At 29.4% G+C, this 20,954-nt stretch overlaps 5 protein-coding genes across 19 annotated transcripts; 2 read left to right on the forward strand and 3 right to left on the reverse strand.

Annotated features, from left to right (window-relative positions):
• Positions 1-85: 85 nt before the first annotated feature.
• On the reverse strand, positions 86-1,874 carry LOC116425417 (uncharacterized). 2 transcript variants are annotated; one of them, XM_031973089.2, is made up of 7 exons: positions 1,690-1,874; positions 1,172-1,267; positions 1,032-1,090; positions 834-962; positions 588-761; positions 333-518; positions 86-254 (listed from the first exon to the last, which is right to left on the reverse strand). In XM_031973089.2, exons 1-7 carry the CDS (start codon positions 1,709-1,711, stop codon positions 114-116), a joined length of 807 nt encoding a protein of 268 aa, XP_031828949.1. In that variant the 5' UTR covers positions 1,712-1,874; the 3' UTR covers positions 86-113. The 2 variants fall into 2 exon arrangements, with proteins under 2 accessions (XP_031828949.1, XP_031828948.1); XM_031973088.2 differs by lacking the exon at positions 1,690-1,874 and having other exon boundaries at positions 1,172-1,630.
• rho-7 (rhomboid family intramembrane serine protease rho-7) lies at positions 1,634-7,710 on the forward strand. Of its 12 annotated transcripts, none has more exons than XM_031973078.2 (10): positions 4,697-4,932; positions 5,144-5,276; positions 5,400-5,559; positions 5,645-5,828; positions 5,957-6,055; positions 6,125-6,290; positions 6,878-7,098; positions 7,169-7,270; positions 7,356-7,453; positions 7,518-7,710. In XM_031973078.2, the coding sequence occupies exons 3-10, from the start codon at positions 5,516-5,518 to the stop codon at positions 7,612-7,614; spliced, it is 1,011 nt and encodes a 336-aa protein (XP_031828938.1). In that variant the 5' UTR covers positions 4,697-4,932; positions 5,144-5,276; positions 5,400-5,515; the 3' UTR covers positions 7,615-7,710. The 12 variants fall into 12 exon arrangements, with proteins under 12 accessions (XP_031828945.1, XP_031828943.1, XP_031828941.1 ...); XM_031973079.2 differs by having other exon boundaries at positions 5,144-5,224; XM_031973085.2 differs by lacking the exons at positions 4,697-4,932; positions 5,144-5,276 and adding an exon at positions 1,634-1,752.
• On the reverse strand, positions 7,707-9,377 carry LOC143174423 (S-formylglutathione hydrolase-like). Of its 2 annotated transcripts, none has more exons than XM_076366612.1 (5): positions 9,182-9,377; positions 8,829-8,899; positions 8,390-8,767; positions 8,089-8,314; positions 7,707-8,024 (listed from the first exon to the last, which is right to left on the reverse strand). In XM_076366612.1, the coding sequence occupies exons 2-5, from the start codon at positions 8,897-8,899 to the stop codon at positions 7,842-7,844; spliced, it is 858 nt and encodes a 285-aa protein (XP_076222727.1). In that variant the 5' UTR covers positions 9,182-9,377; the 3' UTR covers positions 7,707-7,841. The 2 variants fall into 2 exon arrangements, with proteins under 2 accessions (XP_076222727.1, XP_076222728.1); XM_076366613.1 differs by lacking the exon at positions 9,182-9,377 and adding an exon at positions 9,008-9,175.
• Positions 9,378-9,532: 155 nt separating this feature from the next.
• Positions 9,533-14,195, reverse strand: LOC116425408 (coiled-coil domain-containing protein 39-like). 2 transcript variants are annotated; one of them, XM_076366609.1, is made up of 12 exons: positions 13,486-14,195; positions 12,601-13,026; positions 12,295-12,516; positions 12,025-12,216; positions 11,738-11,953; positions 11,280-11,663; positions 10,961-11,215; positions 10,631-10,880; positions 10,398-10,516; positions 10,108-10,320; positions 9,739-10,030; positions 9,533-9,670 (listed from the first exon to the last, which is right to left on the reverse strand). In XM_076366609.1, exons 1-12 carry the CDS (start codon positions 13,717-13,719, stop codon positions 9,576-9,578), a joined length of 2,898 nt encoding a protein of 965 aa, XP_076222724.1. In that variant the 5' UTR covers positions 13,720-14,195; the 3' UTR covers positions 9,533-9,575. The 2 variants fall into 2 exon arrangements, with proteins under 2 accessions (XP_076222724.1, XP_031828914.1); XM_031973054.2 differs by having other exon boundaries at positions 10,398-10,880.
• On the forward strand, positions 14,159-16,595 carry LOC116425418 (putative peptidyl-prolyl cis-trans isomerase dodo). Its single transcript, XM_031973090.2, has 3 exons — positions 14,159-14,315; positions 14,645-14,857; positions 14,962-16,595. Exons 1-3 carry the CDS (start codon positions 14,261-14,263, stop codon positions 15,180-15,182), a joined length of 489 nt encoding a protein of 162 aa, XP_031828950.1. The 5' UTR covers positions 14,159-14,260; the 3' UTR covers positions 15,183-16,595.
• Positions 16,596-20,954: the final 4,359 nt, after the last annotated feature.

A 20,954-nucleotide genomic window follows, 5' to 3' on the forward strand; every position in this document is an offset into this window, starting at 1 on the left:
ACAATCCAAGAAAAATAAAGTTCCTTTTAATTAGTCAAATAAAAATCAGTATAATTTACAAAGGTATAAAAAATACAAATATAAATTCAATATACAATATTTTATAATTAATATCAAAAACTATCTACATGTACATCCATAATTATTTCTGTTGAAATAAGAGTATTTTCAATAATTTCATTCAATGGTGTAACTACTTTTTCTATTCCTTCTGGTATGACGGTATTAGAAATTTCATCCACAGTTCCTAAAAACTAAAAGTAAAACTAATTTAATACAAAAAAATATATCAAAGAATTTATACTAAATATACAAAAACATAAATATCAAACCTGTGTCAAAGACGAGAAGTTTGAATATATGTCTTTAATCTCTGAATCCATACAATAAAGAGTATTTATACTTTTCTCTTTCGATATTGGCCAAGAGTTAATAGTTGAAAAAGCCTCCAAAAATTTTTCATATTCTGAATTAAACAATGAATCTTTATCATTCTCAGAATTCATTTTTTTCTTTTCCTGTAGTTATATAAAAATCGATATTCCATTTCATTATCTAAATTAGTGAAAATAATATAATACCAATACCTCTGATTTATTTTCTTTCACATTGTCTTCTTTCTCGCATTCAGAATTTAAACTCAGACTTTCAAATTCTTTCACAAATTTTTGTATGTTATTCAAGTACTCCAGAGATTCAAAATAATTTAGTTTTGGTTGAATAATAGACATCACTGAATCTGAACTTCCATTATTAAAGACCTAATATGTATTCAAAATAATGTTGTTTTTCTAAATATATAAAAATCAAGTCTTATAAATTGACTTATATACCTGTACTATGTCAGTAGTGGATTTTGTTGTTTTAATATGTTCATCATTGGCTGATTCAATATACATAAGCTTCATGAAATCTAATAATAACTTCAAAGTAGGAAGCTGTTCTTGAAATGTACAATGTCCCTATAGAAAAATATGTATCAATATTTTTCAATCTTAAAAATATAAAAGAATATAAACATATATACATACCAATAAAATATTCTTATTACCGCAAATCCCAATCTTAGAATAATATTCTAATAATTTTTCTACAAAAAAGAAATATCATTTTTAATATTTAAAATACTACAAACATGCTTTGTTTATTTAGTGATATCATAATTAAAAACCTTCTAAATCAGATCCCTTTAATTTTTGCAACACTGTTGCTATTTCTTGACTTTTTTCAATTAAAAGCCAAGATAATAAAGAGACACGATTTCCTCCTTCAAGAATTGTTATTTCAATATTTTCAACTGCTGCTGTTGTAATATTGGGATATCTTATTTGTACTAAAGTGTTATATATATCGCATAAAATTTCTTTCTTATCATTCATCATTAATATTGAAAGATTATTTAAAAATCACAATTTCTAATATTCTGTCAAATTTACCACAATTGATCACAGTTAAATTTTCAAATACCGACGCTAACTATGTAATTACAAGATACCACAAACGAAGTATAGGATAGACATTACAAGCTTATAGAACTTGGTGTTACATGTTCTGAATTATCGACTTTGTAAAAAATTAGAGGTTTTGTTCTGCCCTTTACACTTAGAAAACGATCAATAGGAAACCTACATCAAGCAAAATGATCAAAGTTGACTAAGTAGTAAATATGGTAAACCAGTATTTACATACGTATCCGTTGCAATGTTGTCATGTTTTCAAACTCTCAACGTTAGTACAACGAAGGTACTTCCTGTAAGTAGTTCAGTAGTTAACCGTGAGTCATTTTTGAGGGTGTCGATATTTCAGAACAGTAGACAGAAAAATACATTATATGCACAGTCTGTACGTATTTTAAGTCTGTGTTCAATATTTTTTTATTGTAATTCCTATCGCTTATAACTTTACCATGCAAAACTAGTCGAAGTCAATATGACAAGGCGTGACGCGAAAATGGTAAGAGGGTTCTAGGACGCCCGAGAGCATGTAACAAAATTTTAGATTGTATATTTTGTACATTAATCAGAAATGTCGAACTTCTCCTTAAGCTAGTGATTATCGATCAACAGTTCCCCTAGTAGGTATAAAAAGGGTAACTTTTCGTGAGGGGAGTTACTAGAAGCTCACAAGCATCGATTTAGACACCTTTGAATTAGAAACCACTGTTTTAGATAAATAAAGAGATAGTGCCGGGCAAATAAAAAAATACTACTTACAACATAAAAACAAAAATATAGAACTGCTTATACGCCTATATGCAATACATATTAGTAATTTATTTTTACAGTTTTCGTATGAAAGATGTGATCATATATTATCATCAATACTTTGTTGTAAGATTATAAGGTATATCGAAATATTTTTCAATTTTTATTTAAAAAAACTATACAAGATTCAGTTGTTATCATCTTTTTGTCAGTGTCAATGTAAAAATTACTATATGATCATAATTTTGTAAGATTATGATTACAAATTTTATTTGTAATATATATTTAGAAGTGTATGATAGGAAATGATACAAAATTGTGTAGTTATAAATAATAACTTACATTATATAAATTAAATTAATTTATATTTTAAGTTATTATTTATAACTACATAATTCAAATAAAATGTACAAACTTATTAGAATAATTATGTTTTTGTTCAACAATGCAATTAGATCCATAGACTGTCTTTATATTCTTTGATTTCATTTGCACATTCTCGGTAATAAATTACTTCATTACTTAATAATGGTTCAAGTAATTCATTATAGATTACATATCTTTACAATCAGTATTTACAATTTGTAATGGCTTTCTTAACATTGGTTATAACAGACTTACTTGAATTCTTATAAAAATATCTTGATAATTAAGTTTTTCCATTGGAGGTTTCAAGTTTCCATCTTGACCTTAACATAAATAGCTTCTGCAACAAAGAGTAAATGTATAAACTCAATGGAGAATTATTAACTGAGACTGACAAACATTAGTAAATAAATAAATTCAAAACAATAACTTGGACCTTTTTCAATATTGTTTTCAGCCATCTATGGTTTCATTGAAAACACCTGAATTACCCAATTTCCTCTGTAAATTGTACTTATGAAAAATATTAATTATTATAAAATAATAATTAGAAAAAAAACTTACCTGATACATTCTATATAGAGGTATCTGAATTATTTGCCTAGGTGTCTTTACTCATAAATACCTCTCTCAGTCCCAACAACAATGTTCTTACATAAGGTGGTTTGGTTTCTGCACGTCTATTTAAAATTTCAAAAGCTTCAAAAGCTTCTCTTTTTTGTTGTTCTTCTTCCTCTTCTTCTTTTATTTGTTTTGATTCTTCAATGTACAGATATAGATCCTCTTCTTCTTCTTCAATTTTTTTATCTATACATTCTTTTTCATCCAAAGCATCTAGCAGAGATATATTATGCCGATTTTTAAATTTCCATAACCAACCACGACTCGCTTTAAATGTGGATGAACTTCCAGCATTCTGACTTATTTCAAGTGCTTTTTCTTGCAACAGAAGATTTGTAATCGGTATTCCCAGGGTTTTTGCTTCATAAATACAATTTTGTGTCTAAATCGTCGTATAGCGGCTTTCGAATCCTCTTCCGCTTTTGCATATCAATTTCTTGGCATACGGGGAGTCCCCTTTTTCGAATTTTTCGGACGGTACTGGGATGAATATTATACTCCCTAGCCAAATTACTTACAGAAACGCTACACTCTAGCTTTTCCAGAACCTCTACTCTCTGTTGTATCGAAAGTTGTGTTGACATAGTATTCTTCAAATTTTACACCGCGCTCAATTAACGAAACGTTCCCTATCGAAATTACCAGTTCACTACTAAAAATTCTCTCGGCATCATTTGTATTTCGTTTTATAAATGCGTGCAACACTTCAGTGATAAACATTTCTGCGGGAACGATTAGTACCGACAATGGTACAGCACACGCAATTCTATGAAATTAGTATTACATATGCACAATGCTTAAAAGAAAAGATCCTCGATGTGTCTGCTACTGATTTCTTGATTGACGGGCAAGACTCCCGCGAAACTTGTAATTGATTAGCACGATTCATAACATAGGACTTACAGGACAAAAAATTTTTACAAAAGCGAAATTTCAACACTTTTCCAAAACTATAGTTTCCAGTGCATTATAGAAATAAGCTTCGGTGTTTTTCAAGAACAAATTTCCAATACGCATGCGTATGGAAATTGTATTCTACAAATGTAAAGGTACACTTACATGTGACAGTAAATCATGACATTTGTTATCAGAATACTAGATACCATGACTTTTGCTATCATGAAAATTAAATTTCACATTGTCATTAAATTAGATCAGAAGTAACTGACTCCCCTCACGCTAGTAACTTGCAAACAATGTCCTCCCACTACCTCTACACTAGGAGCTGCCCGAGACTGCGTACGTATGCAGTTCTTTGCAGTTTCAATATGAACAGGTAGATACTTAGGTATGGAGAAGGTAACAATTTTCTATGAGGGGAAAAGCCCTAGAAAGCTCTAAAGCACCCAATTCGACACTCCTGTTATAGAAGGTTCATTTATTTCTGTCCTTGTCGTCTAATAACGTATTTACTGTCCGTTGTGCAATAAATTTTGGAAGGGAATACAAATCTAATTGGTCAGTTTTCATCTTTTATTTATCTCATTTTCAATACTACTTTGCAATTCGTCAATAGTTATTTACACGTAATCAATCAAAATTACAAACAGAACACATAATAAGAAACCCCTCTTGTCACTGTGTCATCACGGAATTCTTTTCATGTACAATGTACCGTAACTTAAAACTATTTAGTATTTACTTACTTGGTAATCTTAAAAGAAAGAATAGCGATGAGTGTTAACCAATGAGGACGAAGAATAAATAGCCTCCACGATTTCGTAGTTACCGGAGCAAAAGTGTATATTTTATTTATTTTATTTTGTACATTAAATAACATTTACATGAGTATACAGTATTACATGTTTACGTAAATGGAAATGTATTTTATATTTTTAATAATTAATTGTTAATAAGAAAACAATGTATTTTAATTATCTGTAATTAATTTACGATGTAAGTAGGTATTTATTAAATTGAAAGTATATACAGTATTTCTTTTATAAATATAGTTGAAAGGAGTTGTATTAAAAATATTGCCAAATAATTTCGTGTATTGAATGCATATTGGAATAAAAATTCAAGATTGGATTGTATGTGACTTGAGGAATAAATTACCAGTTCATAATAATTAACAAGGAATGAGTTAATGTTTTAATTTTTTTGATTATATGCAAATATTCGTAAAAAAAATTGACATGTTATTTATGTTCTCCATTTAAAAATTCATTCTTTAATAATGTATTACTATCTGTTTGTATATATTAGGATTTCTATTTCATCAGTATCAATTCCACTTATAATATAAAGTAATTTTGTGAAATCAACGATCGTCTTTTTTTGTGGTTTTCATCATCAAATGATATCATCAAATTATCAGTGATATGGCTGTCAAACCGTTATTACATTTAGGTGATGCATGTAAATGGTAGGCATGTTTTTGTGCTACAAAATAAAATCTCATAAAACAATGTATCAGATTAAATAATTACAATTCTGTTAAATATTTCTAGCATTTTCACGACAGTGCAACTTAAACCTAAGTTGCATGCAACAACAATTTATAAACAAATTAGACATTTTAGACGATTTAGAGACAAAGAGGAAGGATTAGAAATATCTTTATTAAATAAACATGTCAAAAAGAACAATGTCCCTCTTTCAAAAATGTGGAAACCCTTTGTCTTTACAATTATGGTGAGTAGTGAAGAAGTTAATTTCATTATGTAAAAATAAATAGAAGTATTAATTTCACGAATATTGAAATAATATGAATGTATGTTATTTTTCTTGTGTTGTAAGTTTTACCGTTTTCATCATGTCAGTTTAGTGGAACAACGTTCATTGCTGCTACTATTTGGAACCATGAGAATCAAAGAAAAACCTACAGTATACAGGAATATTATACACAACTCAGACAGCAAGTTTGTATAATAAAAGATATACACATGATAATATTTATTATGCATTATTAAAGTATTAGTTATGTTTAGAAAACAAGATGGAGGCGTGATATGGAAGATTGGTGGAAAGACTTAACAGAAGGCGAGAGAATATTTGCTCCTATATGTTTTTTAAACGGCATAGTATTTCTTGCATGGCGCATCCCAAAATTTCAGAAAACAATGATGCAATATTTTTCTTCCAATCCTACATCTGGTAAGTGGCTCATGTACTTGTAGGGTAATGGCACCTAATATGAAACACCTGATTTGCAAAGCTTGTCAAAACAAGAGATATGCATTTTTTTCAATGAAATCTGCATCAGAACACAAAGGAATTAATAAACATTCATACACTATTTGCTAACAATGCAAAAATTTATATGCCTTCAAACCATGGTGAGAAATCTAAGCCAAGTTAAAAACAGCGATCTAAAAACATGGATCCTAATATGGAACACCTACATAATTTGTAAACAAAACTCATTTTCATCATGAGAAATGAAAAAGGATAAATAAAGAATTTAGAATTAGAGGAAGAAGAATTTAGAATCTAGAATAGAGAAGAAGTATTACCAAATACAATAACGTTTTGCATTCAATGACAAATTCTTAATTGATATCCAGCTACTAATATGATTGTTTTCCATTACTGATGAAGTATTTCCCATGGTAACTGACACATCAAGCTATTTATTTTCCAAAATATTATGGTGTTCCATATTAGGTGCCTTTATCCTATATTACAAACATGGTGTACAACATAGTTAAAGAAATATATTAAATTTCCACATTTTGATAAAGGTGCAATATGTTGGTCGATGTTGCTGTCTTCATTTTCCCATCACTCTTTTTTGCATTTAGCTGTTAATATGTATGTATTACATAGCTTTATTTCTTTGGCTGTATCATCATTGGGTAAAGAACAGTTTACAGCACTTTATTTAACTAGTGCAGTTGTGTCCAGTTTTATGAGTAACTTGTGCAAAACAGCATTTGGTGTATGTAGTCCTTCCTTGGGAGCTGTGAGTATATGTTTTATAGTTAACATAAATCAACATTTCTTTTTATAATGTTTTCTTATTTATAATACAGTCTGGAGCAATAATGGGTATTCTTGGATTTACATGTACAGAGTTTCCAAATATTTATATCTCTATTATATTTCTTCCAATGTACACATTTGCAGCTGGCACGGTATGATAATATTTTTAATTTTATGGCATAAAATTGAATGTATTATTAATTATTATCCTTTTCAAATGCAAATATCTTTAAATAGGCAATTAAATTTTTAATGGGAGTGGATCTCTTGGGAATTCTGTGTCGTTGGCAAATTTTCGACCATGCAGCTCATTTGGGTGGAGTGTTATTTGGCATGTAAGTGTATTTGTAAAAGAATTTTGTTTATTTTTATTTACATATATTTCTACATTTATTATAGATTCTGGCAAGCATGGGGTTATGAAAATATATGGCAAAAACGTGAGCCAATATTTAAAATTTGGCATGAGATTCGTGATTCATTTAAGTCACGTTGATATCTTTTTGTAAAAAAAATATATATATATATATATATAGTGTGTTATTAAGAAGAACTGCACAGAGGGAAAAAATAAAATTGGAGAAATAATGTTTTTATATCTAAATTTTCTTATACTATTGTGAAAGATAAATTAGGAAATCTTGCATCCTTATTACCACACTTTTTTTTTGTAATTATGTAAAAATACAGTAATAAAAAATTACACGCGCATGGTTAATAAAATTAAGCTTTAAGAAACTTTACATGATGCTTAATATGATCTTCAATAAATGTTGTTATAAAAAAGTAACTATGATCATAACCTTCATGAAACCTAAGAACTAATGATATGGCAACATCTTTCACATCTGCTAGTAAATTGTTCGGCAGTAATTGTCCATTCTTTAAAAATGCATCTTCCTTTCCCTGAAATTACAAGGTATTATATTATATTTATTGTAATATTTACATCATTATCACTCAATAGTACCTGATCAATTAAAATCTCCAAAGGAGGTCCATTATACTTTTTGGCCAATTCTGTAGCATCCCAATCTTTCCATACAGGATTGTTTTCTGGTCCACCAAAATATCCGGAGAAAGCTTTTTTACCCCATGGACATAAAATTGGATTACTTATGGGTGCGAAAGCAGAAACTGCTTTGTATAACCCAGGATTTTTTAAAGCACATATTAAAGCTCCATGTCCTCCCATACTATCAACAAAACAGTTGAATTTCCAATTTCTTCCAATAAAAAGATTCTACATAAATAGTTTTATTGTTTGTTACCTGTGGCCCATTATTGATTGCTTATTTGGTAAAACTGGGAATTTTTCATTAATTAATGCTGGTAATTCCTTTGTAATGTAGCTATACATTCTATAATTTTTATTCCAAGGTTCTTTAGTTGCATCAACATAGAAACCAGCACCAGTTCCAAAATCCCAATCATCATTCTCACCTGGTATATTAAGCTCACGGGGACTTGTATCAGGGGCAACCAAAATAACTCCATGTTCAGAAGCATATTTTTGTGCACCAGCTTTTTGTATAAAATTGCTTTCGGTACAAGTTAAACCAGATAACCAATAGATAACTGATACAGGTCCCTCCTCAGTTTGAGGAGGAAGAAAAATTCCAAAATTCATTTTACATCCCAGTTCGGAACTGTATTATAAAAACTTACTTTAATAATCTTTCCTTTTTTTTAATAACTGTATAAATATACCTTTCATGACAGTAGACTTTTTGGTATCCTCCAAATATCTTATTACTTGTAATTTCAGTTATGTCAGGCATCTAAAAAAAAATGTTTTGTACATTTGATAATTTACACAATAATTATTTGTATAAATCATTTTAGCGACTATTACAGTATTGATTTTGTTAGATAGTAAGGTTAATTACCGGTATCAAGGGTAAAATCGTGGTTAATACTAGATTATCTTGACAATAAGCAACGAAGTAAAATAAAAAATATTTAGAAGAATTTTATAGTTTCTATTAATTACCGTTTTGCTTTAAAATTAATTTAGTAATACATTAAAAAGTTAAATGAAAAAGTTGTTTTTAATAACATACCGTGTATCGAATAGAATTATGTATCCGAATCGTAACACGTATTGTAGATACAGATTACTAAGGATTGATAGTGCGTTACACAACAAAATGAAAATAGTTGCTATGTGTTATCAATTAAATTGATAACAGTTATAAGAAAAAAATTGTTATTTATGCAAGTTCTGTATTAGTAAATTACTCATTGAGACCTTTGATCAGAGGAGTGATTCATAACCTTAAAACAAATAAAAAAAATTGTAATAAGAATTGAATTAGTATTGTTTGAATTGATTAAATAATAAAAGTAATTCTGTTAAATTCTAAATGATTTTCTTGATACAGGTTTTCTGTCCTCTTTTATATTTTTGATAAAGATATAACAGTAAAAACATATAAATACATAATGGTATGAAAATTATGTTGATTTTTTTGTAAAATCTATGTGTGAAGATTTCATAGGTTGTTGCTTATGCTTTGTATTCCTTTTAGATGATGTCTTTGTTGAAATTGCTGAAATAATTTTCTTATTAATAAATCATGTAATTAAATAATGATAAATTGTTTATTTTTTAACATACTTTGAAATTCAGGCACAATATTGACAATTGTTCCGATACTTTCTCTAGATGATGAAATAATGCTTCCACGATTTGTATTCTTCTGTACATATTCTACTGAATTTGTAGAATTATGTGAGTGACTAGACATTGGCGATTGTATAGTTAATGGAACAGATGGTAATTCTATATTTTTAGCAGCCAGAAGTTTTTTAATATATGCTTCAGCTTCTACATGATGAATTGTAAATTCTGCAATATCTTGCAAAATAATAGAATTTTGTTCTTGTAGCTCACGTAGTTCCACTTCTTTCTGTATGAAAAGAAAGGCATTATTTTTAAATAAACTTATTGATAATGAATACCTGTTATAATTTTTATAGTATGTACCTCTTGTATAAGCACTGTTTTATCCCCAGTAATAATACTCTTTTGTAGAATAGCTTTTTGTGCATTCCTTAAACTTTTGTCAGCTCTTAATATTTTTTCTTCTTGGTCATGAATCTGTTGTCTTAATTCGATCAAATATTGATTTTTATTTTCTTTCTGTTCTTGAATTTCATCGATATGTTTTAAGTCTTGAACATACTCATTTTGCATTTTCTGTTGAAATCATTTTAGTGTAAAAATTTAGTTAATTTGTTATTTAGAATAGTATAGTATATAATACTATAAGATACCTGTAAATTGTCAGTTAAGCATTGTAGTTCCATTTTTTTTTGCTTTAAGTTTTGTTCTGTAGTTTGCAATTCTGCATCTAATTTTCTATGCTCCTCTAGTTCACGTGTATTTCTTTCATCTGTCAAAGTTGTCAATTTATACTTATCATTACAAACATTTATTACTCGTAATGTATTTTCCATGGCCTGTATTTCAAGTTCAGTTTTTGTTATAGTTTCATCTAATTGATCACCTTGCTCTTGTAAAAGATATTTTTCTTGTGCATTCTGAATTTTCAATTGAGTAGTATTTACTGGAGTACCATCAGGATTAGTTCCTAACATAGCTATGCCATTATCGTACCTTGATTGTAATTGTTTTATTCGTATTTTTCGTTCAGCTATAGCATTTCTTAGTTCTGAACATTCACCAGTAACAACCCTCTTTTGAATAATAAGTGATTCTTTTTGTACAGCTATTTCTGCCTTGCGTTCTTTTACTGCCTAAATAATTACAATTACTTTTATAGTAGATTGTCTGTTATTTATGTAAGTATTATTATTACATTATACTAAAAACTTACTGCTTCTAATTCTAGCTGATATCTTTCCAAGTCATAAACATTATTTCCAATAGTAGATATCATCTTTTCCACTTGTGATACTTTAAGTTGTAAAACACTTTCTTCTACTTGTTTCTCTTCATAAGAATTTTGAGCAGCTTTCAATCGTTTTTCTCCTGCATCCATCAGAAGAATTAGATCTTGCCGTTTATTTCGCAAATAATCTAATTCTTTATTGTCACTTGTGAGACTATTGGACATTTTTCTCATATCATGCTACATAATGAAACATCATTTAAGTTTACCGCATTACTGAATAAATTACTTAAAATCAATATACCTCCAAGCTTGAGATTTGACTTTGTAATAGTTTTGATATTTTTATCTTTTCATTTAATGTGCTCTGCAATTCCTCAATTTTCTTTTGTTTCCTTTCTGCTTCAGACTTATCCAATTCATGGCCCCTTAGTCTATCTAACTTCATTTCAGACTTTTGCAATTCAAATTCTACTTGATATAATGTTTCCTTCTGTTCTTCCAAAATTTTTTCATCTTTAGTATATAATTTATTCAAATATTCAAACTTCTTACATTCATTCTGATATTGCATACTAGTGATTTTATTTTCATCTTCTAGTTTTTTGATTTGATTTGTAACACGCAAATTGGCGTTTTGTAGGCGATTCACTTCTTTAATCATTGTAACTTTCTTTTTTTCTTGTTCCTATATCATTTTAATTTATTATGTACATGTATTAATTTCTTAGTATAAACTTTTAACTTCACTCGAATAAATACCTGAATCATATTTTCTAGTTCTTTTGCTTTTTCTTTAATATTTAATTGTTCATTGTCAATATTTTGCAGCTTTGTAGACAATTCAACAACTTGTTCATTTAATTTCTCTATTTTGGCATATTTATTTTGAATCTCTGCTTCTTTGCGTTTTATATTAGCCTGCACTTGTTCTACACGGTGGGTGCATTCTTTTATAATATTCTTTTCTATAATAAGCTAAAATTTAAAAGAAAAAAGCTTCAAAGATTTTGCTGCAAAGATAATATTCTTTCCATTTACTCCCTTACTTGGTTGTCGTATGTATTGAGCATTTCCTTTGCTCTTTGTTGTTCTTCCCTTATATTGCAAAGATTTTTCTCCAGTTTTTTAATTGACTCTTCAACCTGTCTATTATTCTCACTTTGTTCTTTCAAAAATTTTTCTGATTCCATAAGTGTATTTCTCTTATTCTCCATGATCTCGTGGAACGTTTCAGTGTCCTGTTTAAAATAACATGCAATTATTTAAATATTGTTTAACTGAATACATATTTTTCAAAATTATTTATTTAATTGTACTTTAAGAACACGTTGAATATCGTTGTTTCGTTGTTGTAACATGATTACACTTTCTTTCCATTGATTGAACATTTGTCGATAGTCTGTTAACGCTTGGTTGTATAATTTGCTTGTTCGATCAAGAACAATTTCGGTCTCTTGTTCTTCATTAGTTATTTTAATAATTGCCTCGTGATACGATTGCAAATCTTTACTCAGTTTTTGCCTTTTCAATTCCAATTCCTGTTCAATAAGAAATGAAGCATTAAATATTTTACAGAGTATGGAATTTGATTATTCTACATTGTTATTCATATAGATAGGTACCTTGTATTCTTTTAAATCTTCTTTTAGGTATTGTTCTATCAATTGATTATTATCCTCGTTCTGATTTAACGCATCTTCCCATTCTCTCAGACTTTCCTCATCGTATTTTACCGTGTTCTTCGACGTTTCAATTTTCTTCGTCATTTTTTCAACTTCCCTTTTAAGGTTTCCTACTGTTCCATTTATTTTGTTCCATTCCTTTTCAAAATTTCGCGCTTCTTGTCGCAAACTTGATTCGGTGCTACAGCTCAATCGGTAATGGTGATTTTCGGTTTCAAGTTGTACTGAGTGTGTATTCAAAAGCTTCTGATTCATATCTTGCTCTACTTTTAAATTGCTTAGGCGATTTTTCATCATTTTAAGTTTTTCCTCAGCAGATTCAAGTTTCACATTTAAATTCTCTTTCAATTTCATTTTTTTTTCGATCTTCCCGCATAAACAAATTTAATAAATTAATTTGCGTAATCATTTTTTTAAAGAGTAATACTACTGAGCATTTAATTGAACAGAGCATATTATATAATTTTAATACAATTTTTTTATTACTTTACGCGTACTACTGTGTAACAATCAAATTGTAAGAATCTAAAAATTTCCATTTTAATAAATTATGTAACAAAAATAAAAATGAATGTTATATTTATTTTATGCATTGAAAGATTTAATTATATTAAATACAAAACAGAATTTTCGTTCAAGTGTATGAAAATATTTGTTTTGTATAAATTTCATACTTTTATGTATATTGGGAGTACATATGAGCCACAGTCTAATAATAATGCGTAACAAGAAGAAAGAAACAAAAGCGTGCGAACAAATTGTGAAGGAACAAAACTAATCTACACTAAATAAATGGAAGCGATATAATGTAATCAAACCGCATACTTCTTCTTCTAATTGTTTGTTCTCCGCGTTTGCAACTGGAATTCGAAATCCATCTTTCCAACCTAAAATGCTCAGAACTGAATCTATATTATTATTTATCGCCATCTCCATCTCTTGTTTATCTGTTAAACAACTTTGAGAGATAAAATCGGCATGTAGAGCCAAAGATTTAACATTTAGAGGAAACGTTTGTAATTCGCCGTCATAGCAACCATACGCATCGACATCAAGCATGTATAACGCTTCAACCTTTTTTTATTTTATTTTTCTTTCGTTTAATTTTATTTTTATTCACTTTTTGAGCCATTTTTTTCATTCGATTTATGCATGGGGTAGTTCATGAAATAACATTTATTACTAAGATATTAATTATTATAAATAAATTTATAAATAAACTCGTTCTTGTAAGTTCTTTTGAAGCATTTTATAGGGGAAACACTTTTAGGGTAAAAGAAGTTATTCGTTCAAATGTGTACTCCAAAATAGATATTTGTAAGCTTAATTTTGTCCAAGGAATTGTTTGATCTTATTTGAATCATAAACATGACAAAAATTCTTTTTTTCCTATTTCTCTATATTAAATATTTTTTAAGATATTTAGTATTTATTTTATATTAATTGTTTTATATATTTTCTGTTGAAACAGAGCAGTGATTTTATTAACATTGATAACGTTGCTTAAACTGAATGCACTGAGTTAGTAGATAACTAGATGCAGTGAAAACGTGTTCGTTATGTTTGACGTGAGACAAGAGTAGAAAAATATTGGATAACAATGGCGGACGAGAAACTACCAGCGGGTTGGGAAAAACGCTTGAGTAGATCTACCGGTAAGTCAATTTATTAGTAATAATCGATAAAGTATACATAAATGTATTTTCTGTAAAATATTTATCTTATTTGTAATTAATTTGTTCAATAAGTTATATCTTTCCACTTTAAAGACGGTAGTGGGAAGTATACAGCCGGCATTTTTTTGCACAATAGTGTATTTGTTAAATTGAGAATAAAGTTCTAAAGAAATCACAGTTTTAAAATTATTGTATTCTGAGCTACGTTAACGTTTCACAAATTCTTATACAGCGTTTTATTACTAGATATTTCATATAGGTTTGGCCCTGTACATTATCTACTTTAACATAAAATATTTCATTCACAGGGCAACATTATTATTTAAATATTTATACTAAAGAAAGTCAGTGGGACAGGCCAGATAAACCTGCTGATCCATCTGGAAGTAATAAAGGAGATGGCCCAGAAGAAGTTCAATGTTCTCATTTGTTAGTAAAACATTCAGGTTCCCGAAGACCGTCTTCTTGGCGAGAAGAAAATATCACACGATCAAAAGAAGAAGCTTTGGAGCTTATTAAATGTAAGTTGCTAACACAGTTAGGTTCGTATTATAATTTATATTTTAAATTTTAGTAAATTTTACTTGTATTTTACAAATTAATATAATTGAATTTGTAAACTTAGCTTACAGAGAACAAATAGTGTCCGGGAAAGCAACATTTGTGGAACTAGCTTCAAATTATAGTGATTGTAGTTCTGCTAAGCGAGGTGGGGATTTGGGACCATTTAGTCGAGGGACTATGCAAAAGCCATTTGAACAAGCAGCATTTGCCCTTAAAGTTGGCGAACTGTCATCTCCTGTTCATACAGACAGTGGTATTCATATTATCCAGCGAACAGCATAAAGAAGATTAATTTCTAATAAAGTATTCAATCTCTTAAACCAATTGCCTCAGTTTTGCTGATAATATATGTTTGACTAAAGGGTCAAATTTGGATACCTCTATTAAGAATCAAGTACATTTACTCGTACAATGAAAGAACTTTTTCTGTGTGAACGATACATATGCAAACAACATTCTGATACTTCAGCGTTGAGTTATGTATTTGTGTCTTCCAGTCATCCAAGCAGACATGACTTATTACAGATTATGAATTAATTAATATTTCCTTCAAGATGAAAAAGAAACCAAGTAAAAGCAGTGTCCAAAAAGTTAAGTCAGATAAAATAGACAAGATATGCATGCTTCATCAGAATTCTCTATTTTTATCTGCTGCCCTTACATTCCTTAAGTATTAGATTAATTTAATTGACTTAACATGTCAATTCAGCTGTCTCTAGAAAAGAATTCATATAATCCCTGTATTAGAAGGAAAAATAAATCATTGAATTAAGATTATCAAATGCAAAACCATTTAATTAATAAAATATATACATATGTACAAATATTTACTATTATGAAGTTGTTGCTCAACTACTGGCAGATATTTGTGTTATTTTACCATTACGTTCATGACTTGTTTTACAGCCGAAAATATTACTTTATAGACTTGATGAAGGAGATATTATGTGATTTTTACTTATACTTTGCTATTGTTAGTTCGTATATAAACATGCATGAAATGAGACCCATTTCTATTATGCATCTTTCATCCTGTTTTAAGCCTCCCTTAAATTTAAATGAGATTTTGTTTCAAACAAAATACAATACAAAACCCAATGATTATAATTGACTGAAACAATTTCCATTTTTCTAGTCTATTACCTGTATTCAACAATTATTGATTGTGTTTCTAGAGACTGTGAACATTTGTGCAACACATTCTACTTACTATACTTACTTATGTGTTATAATTGTATTAAATATTTCTTATGATCTAGCTTGTGATGAATACAATTTAATCAGTGTATATGTACTGGTGAAGTAATTTGTTCCTCAAAAAAAAAGGAGAAATATGACACTACGCATTTATCCGGGTTAGAAAATTGATATGTTTGAATATCATTAATATACCTATATATATATATATACCTATATATATATGTATGTATGTATGTATGTATGTATGTAAGTATGTATGTATATATATTGTTAAGTTAACATTGCCGTTCTCTCGACAATGGTAGCCGTGATAAATGCATTATTATTCTAGAAAAAAAATGCTGTATTCAAATAACATGCAATGAGCAATGAAATATATGCAAAAATCAAATTGCAATGTAGTTTCTTTGTCTTTTGTTTAGTGCATTATTAAGTAATCCACAATTTGTTGCTAAGGTATCTATAATTATAAATAACCTTTTGATCACTTGTTGTTAAAATACTGTAAGTTTTTGTTTCTTTTATAAATAATTGTTAGTATGAAGAAAAATAATTTATTATTTATTAATGTTCTCGAAAAACATTAATTAATTGTGTGATTACATATTAATAAAACTACTGAAATGTTTTTAATGGAAATAATTTAATACTCAAATACTTATTACTACAAAAATTCTATATACTTTGGGTAGTCTATAATTTATGTAATATGGTTCCTTTATTCTTTGTTAAGTATACCATTCATTTTAAAATTTGTAATTTATTTTACAATAATCCTTAATTATCAACGTTGTTCGTAGTGAAAATACTTTTTCAGTTTTTCTGCTTTCTACAAAAGATGCTAAAAACAGCTGTAAATATTAAAATATACGTCTTTAATTTCGGTTAACATAAATACTAATTTACCGTAATCATACGATAATGTAATGAATTAATATATTTGTGTAAAAACACCTTGTACCAATAATTGTTCATTGTACACGGTTTTTCTAATTCTTATTAATTAAACCAGTAATCCACGACATCTTTAATCGGTCAATTTGTGTTTTTGACAATGCCATTTAGATATGATCAGTTTCTAATTCTCTCGAAAAAAGCGTCAGTTTGATGGAAATATGGATCTACTTGTTAAGTACATATTAACATAACCAATGAAAAGGTCCCCATGGAAATGATTCAATGCCAAAGTAGTTGTTAATGCAGAGGCTGTGTGCACCCTGGACCATTCATTATTTATGTATAGCGTCCTACAACCGAAGGAAATCCGTCATTCAATCACTTCCCTCTCAGCTGGGAACCCTACAACGAAACTTGTTTTATATCATTATATAATCATAGGTACGAGACGTATATTCGCTTATGCGAGGGGTCAGACTATGATTAGCACAATATACCAGAGGACGTTGCATATCTACAACGTTCTGCTTGTGTTAAATATGAACGATTTATCGCGTGTGCATCGCTGCAACTCGTTATCTAAACGAGCTTGCATTTCGTGCAATCATTTTTATAAATTGATTGTGATGTCTAGACTCAGCCAATTCCACGACACGTAATTTTCGAACGATCTCACGGATTAAAGTAAGGAAGTAGATCGCTAGTTTTCATCTTGGATTGCGCAGAAAAATGGAAGGTAATAGAAATTGAAAATATACAGTTTAGAGTATTCTGAAGGAATCAGTCATATTTTATTGTACGTATTTTTTAGGTTGTTTGTTTGCACAAGTCATGGAAAAAGGATTGCACTTAATTTAATAAGCACTACTCCATAAGTAATAATTATTCGCATACAAGATTAACTGTTTCAATATTGTATTTGAATGTTTACAATAGAATATAACATTAAAATTAAGTCTTTAACACATTTAACATGTTCTAAATAGCATCTAAAATCTTATTTACAACGTAAGGGTACAATTTAGAATTTCGAAATACATAATAAATACAAACAGCGAACGGTTGAACAGTTTTACAGACTTTTCAAACGAAAATCAATATGCGGATTAAGCTTACGCGGTTCAAAGGTGACTTTATTAAATTGCCGAGAAACTTTCCGCTAGACGTGATAATTTGTTATAATCTTCAACAGGAAATTTTGTCGAACCTTTTTATATCGTTCACGTGCGACTAGCTTTATAGTCGTGGTGGTAAAAAAACCACAGAAAGGAAATTTAGAAACGCGATAGGTTTCGTGACGTACGAATTTAATAAAAGCGGACATCATTAACAGGGTAGACGGTGATGCGTGTGTGACACAATTGTTCGCTTCACAAACGTTTCTCGCGACGTCTCCGTAAAAAAAACCTTCAATTTAAAAAGAACGTAAACACGGATAACGCGAATAAGCAATTGGCTCAAATGACGTAAAACGTTTTATCGTGTTCATCCCAAACCGTTGATTTCAATTAATCTCCCGAATAAAGGGGGGAAAGAAAGAAAAAGCAATCGGACAGTTTCACTTTGCAATCACAGCAAACAGTTTACGTAATGTTTCGTTAAAAAATTAATAGGCATAAAAATGGTATCCAGTAAACATCCAATAATTCACAGAGTGTAGATTAGAGATGGCCCGCTTTTTAAAAAAGAACTATAACATTGTAAACATTATTGATAACTAATGCAAAATAAAATATATTTATAAAAACAAGTATACCTATATGAGAAGAATAATTAAATACGTTTTTGTATAAGATTCAGTATACCAATCAAGAAAATTGAAAGTATTTTTTTCACTCGGAATTGCCCTATTTCTGATTCACACGTGTCTCGATGCAGAATTAAAAAAGAAAATATGTTTTCTTTGATCACGACGCGTTATCTGCGCAAAGATACGTGTAACGGGAATCGATAAAAATTAATTCACTAAGAGCTCCTCGTTTATCGTTTCGACACACGGAATTATTTAGCGAATGTCTCGCCGAACAATGGGTCTTATTGTTCCCAGACTTCTCCTCGTTTGTCTTTGGCTTTTTAACACTAGAATTACCAAATGGGTCAAAATGACCCATTCCTAAATTCTTCTTTTACAATTATCGAAAACGAAAAAAAGTAAATTCAGTTACTCGGTAGTCCTACAGTAAAACCTCGTATAACGCGATTAAAAAATTCTATGTTAACCAGTTTACCGCGTTTGACGAGTACACACGCCATCTAAAAGCTTGAAATGATACTATATAATTCTTTCAATGATGAATTCTTTACTGTTTTAGATAAACATGTAATTCTTGTTTCTTTTGCATTGGTTTTTTATAAAAATATACTGTAGGTGTATTCGTTCTGCGTTTGACAAGTACATTTTTTGATTTTTGAAACTAAATCCCACAGTTAACAGGTTAAAACGATTTCACGTTAACGAATCTCGCGTTAAGTTCGCTTTTTGGATACTGATCCAACTTCTTCTTCTGCTTGTATTATTTTCTTATGAAGAATCTTACTTTTACACTTATTTTTCAAGAATCTTTTAATAGCGTTATAAGGAGTCCTACTGCGTTAATTACATTTCACGTTAAATAGCAAATATGAATTTTCCTTAACACGCGAGAGATAAGGACCACGATGGATAAGGCTTCCATCGGATTTAGAGAAACGCCAGCCACGTTCGGATGTCGATGATTCATTAACGGCTAATCTTACCGCTGACAAGCTATTCAAATATCCTCTGCTTTGTACATATTGTAGATACTCCTGTAAACTGTCTCGTTTCACGTTTTATTTATAGCTCGATTGGCATTATTGTGTTTTATCGAGCATTGCGCGTGTTTGTTGCTCCCAGCTGTGGAATAAACAAACATCTGACAATAACTGGCCAAACACGAAGATGAAACAATTAGGAAGATTGAACGTAAAACGAAGCAATGGTCATTAAGGTACCATCGCGATGTAAATAATTGGACCGATTATACGATTACGATGCGCGCGTGGATATTGTTATGTAAGGATCGCTCACGTGAAATGATAGTTGTTTTGCCGCTAAAACGTGACATAGAAAATGCTAAACTATAGTGCGCGGACTGATAAAGTTTTATCGTTCGAGCAATTGAGCTTTCGGAGCATCGTTGTTCGTAGTTCTGTTTCTTTTCGTTGTTTACTCGATCATTGCTCGACCTATTGGAAAAAAATAATTTTCTGCGGCCCGATTTCCTTCATACACAGTGGGTTAGTCATGATGTATTAGACATAGATATACACATACAGTCAGCAACAAAAGTATTCGAATGTTGTACATGCTTGGACGTGATAAATGTCCCAAAGTTCATTGCTACATGCAGTTCAATTACATTGCTAAATATTTTTAGCATCTTATTGCGTGCATATGACACGGTAAATTCAATTAATCCCGAAATTATACATAACCTGGTAATTATACATAATCGCCAATAACATCGGAGAATAATTATACATAATCACCGGGGTATTATGTATTGTGTAATCCCATAAATAATGCGGTTTTTTATATTTCTTTTATTTTTAGGAATAAAGATAAACAAATCTGCTTTTAATCTAAAACATAATTACTTTGAAAAAAGGTTTGTTTATCTTTATTTTTAGAAACACTAGAAATATAAAAAAATCGCATTATTTATGGGATGACTTATTATTTTGCCCCTAATATATATACCATGAATGCAACTTGTTTCAATAAATAGCAATATACCGAGAACAATTTTTTTAACATTCAAAATGATCTGTTCCTGCTTATTTCTTTTTCAAATAATAAAATGATAAAAAATTATTCTCTGAGGAATTATTGAGGAAATTGTTTTCGTAATATGTGAACGAAATTATAAATTAGTTGAAATCTCGTTAGATGCACTTTTAGCGTTTCTATAAAAAAATTAGTGAAAGGCAATTCGA

Source organism: Nomia melanderi, chromosome 4 (genome assembly GCF_051020985.1).
Source record: "Nomia melanderi isolate GNS246 chromosome 4, iyNomMela1, whole genome shotgun sequence".
Lineage (NCBI taxonomy): Eukaryota > Metazoa > Arthropoda > Insecta > Hymenoptera > Halictidae > Nomia > Nomia melanderi.

What these genes read in the sequence shown, in the direction of transcription:
- LOC116425417 (XM_031973088.2), bottom strand. Translation starts at nt 1,382, where the DNA reads ATGATGAATGATAAGAAAGAAATTTTATGCGATATATATAACACTTTA. An exon ending in GTAATAAGAATATTTTATTG is followed by an intron (nt 963 to 1,031) that starts GTATGTATATAT and finishes ATTTTTCTATAG; the next exon opens with GGACATTGTACATTTCAAGA. An exon ending in ACTTCTCGTCTTTGACACAG is followed by an intron (nt 255 to 332) that starts GTTTGATATTTA and finishes TTTTACTTTTAG; the next exon opens with TTTTTAGGAACTGTGGATGA.
- rho-7 (XM_031973085.2), top strand. Translation starts at nt 5,516, where the DNA reads ATGGCTGTCAAACCGTTATTACATTTAGGTGATGCATGTAAATG. An exon ending in TTAGGTGATGCATGTAAATG is followed by an intron (nt 5,560 to 5,644) that starts GTAGGCATGTTT and finishes AAATATTTCTAG; the next exon opens with CATTTTCACGACAGTGCAAC. An exon ending in TTCTTCCAATCCTACATCTG is followed by an intron (nt 6,291 to 6,877) that starts GTAAGTGGCTCA and finishes ATTTTGATAAAG; the next exon opens with GTGCAATATGTTGGTCGATG.
- LOC143174423 (XM_076366612.1), bottom strand. Translation starts at nt 8,899, where the DNA reads ATGCCTGACATAACTGAAATTACAAGTAATAAGATATTTGGAGGATAC. An exon ending in AAAGTCTACTGTCATGAAAG is followed by an intron (nt 8,768 to 8,828) that starts GTATATTTATAC and finishes TTTATAATACAG; the next exon opens with TTCCGAACTGGGATGTAAAA. An exon ending in CAATCAATAATGGGCCACAG is followed by an intron (nt 8,315 to 8,389) that starts GTAACAAACAAT and finishes TTTTGTTGATAG; the next exon opens with TATGGGAGGACATGGAGCTT.
- LOC116425408 (XM_031973054.2), bottom strand. Translation starts at nt 13,719, where the DNA reads ATGCTTGATGTCGATGCGTATGGTTGCTATGACGGCGAATTACAAACG. An exon ending in AAGATTTAAAAGAATACAAG is followed by an intron (nt 12,517 to 12,600) that starts GTACCTATCTAT and finishes CTTATTGAACAG; the next exon opens with GAATTGGAATTGAAAAGGCA. An exon ending in GTCAAATCTCAAGCTTGGAG is followed by an intron (nt 11,216 to 11,279) that starts GTATATTGATTT and finishes TTCATTATGTAG; the next exon opens with CATGATATGAGAAAAATGTC.
- LOC116425418 (XM_031973090.2), top strand. Translation starts at nt 14,261, where the DNA reads ATGGCGGACGAGAAACTACCAGCGGGTTGGGAAAAACGCTTGAGTAGA. An exon ending in ACGCTTGAGTAGATCTACCG is followed by an intron (nt 14,316 to 14,644) that starts GTAAGTCAATTT and finishes TTTCATTCACAG; the next exon opens with GGCAACATTATTATTTAAAT. An exon ending in AGCTTTGGAGCTTATTAAAT is followed by an intron (nt 14,858 to 14,961) that starts GTAAGTTGCTAA and finishes TTGTAAACTTAG; the next exon opens with CTTACAGAGAACAAATAGTG.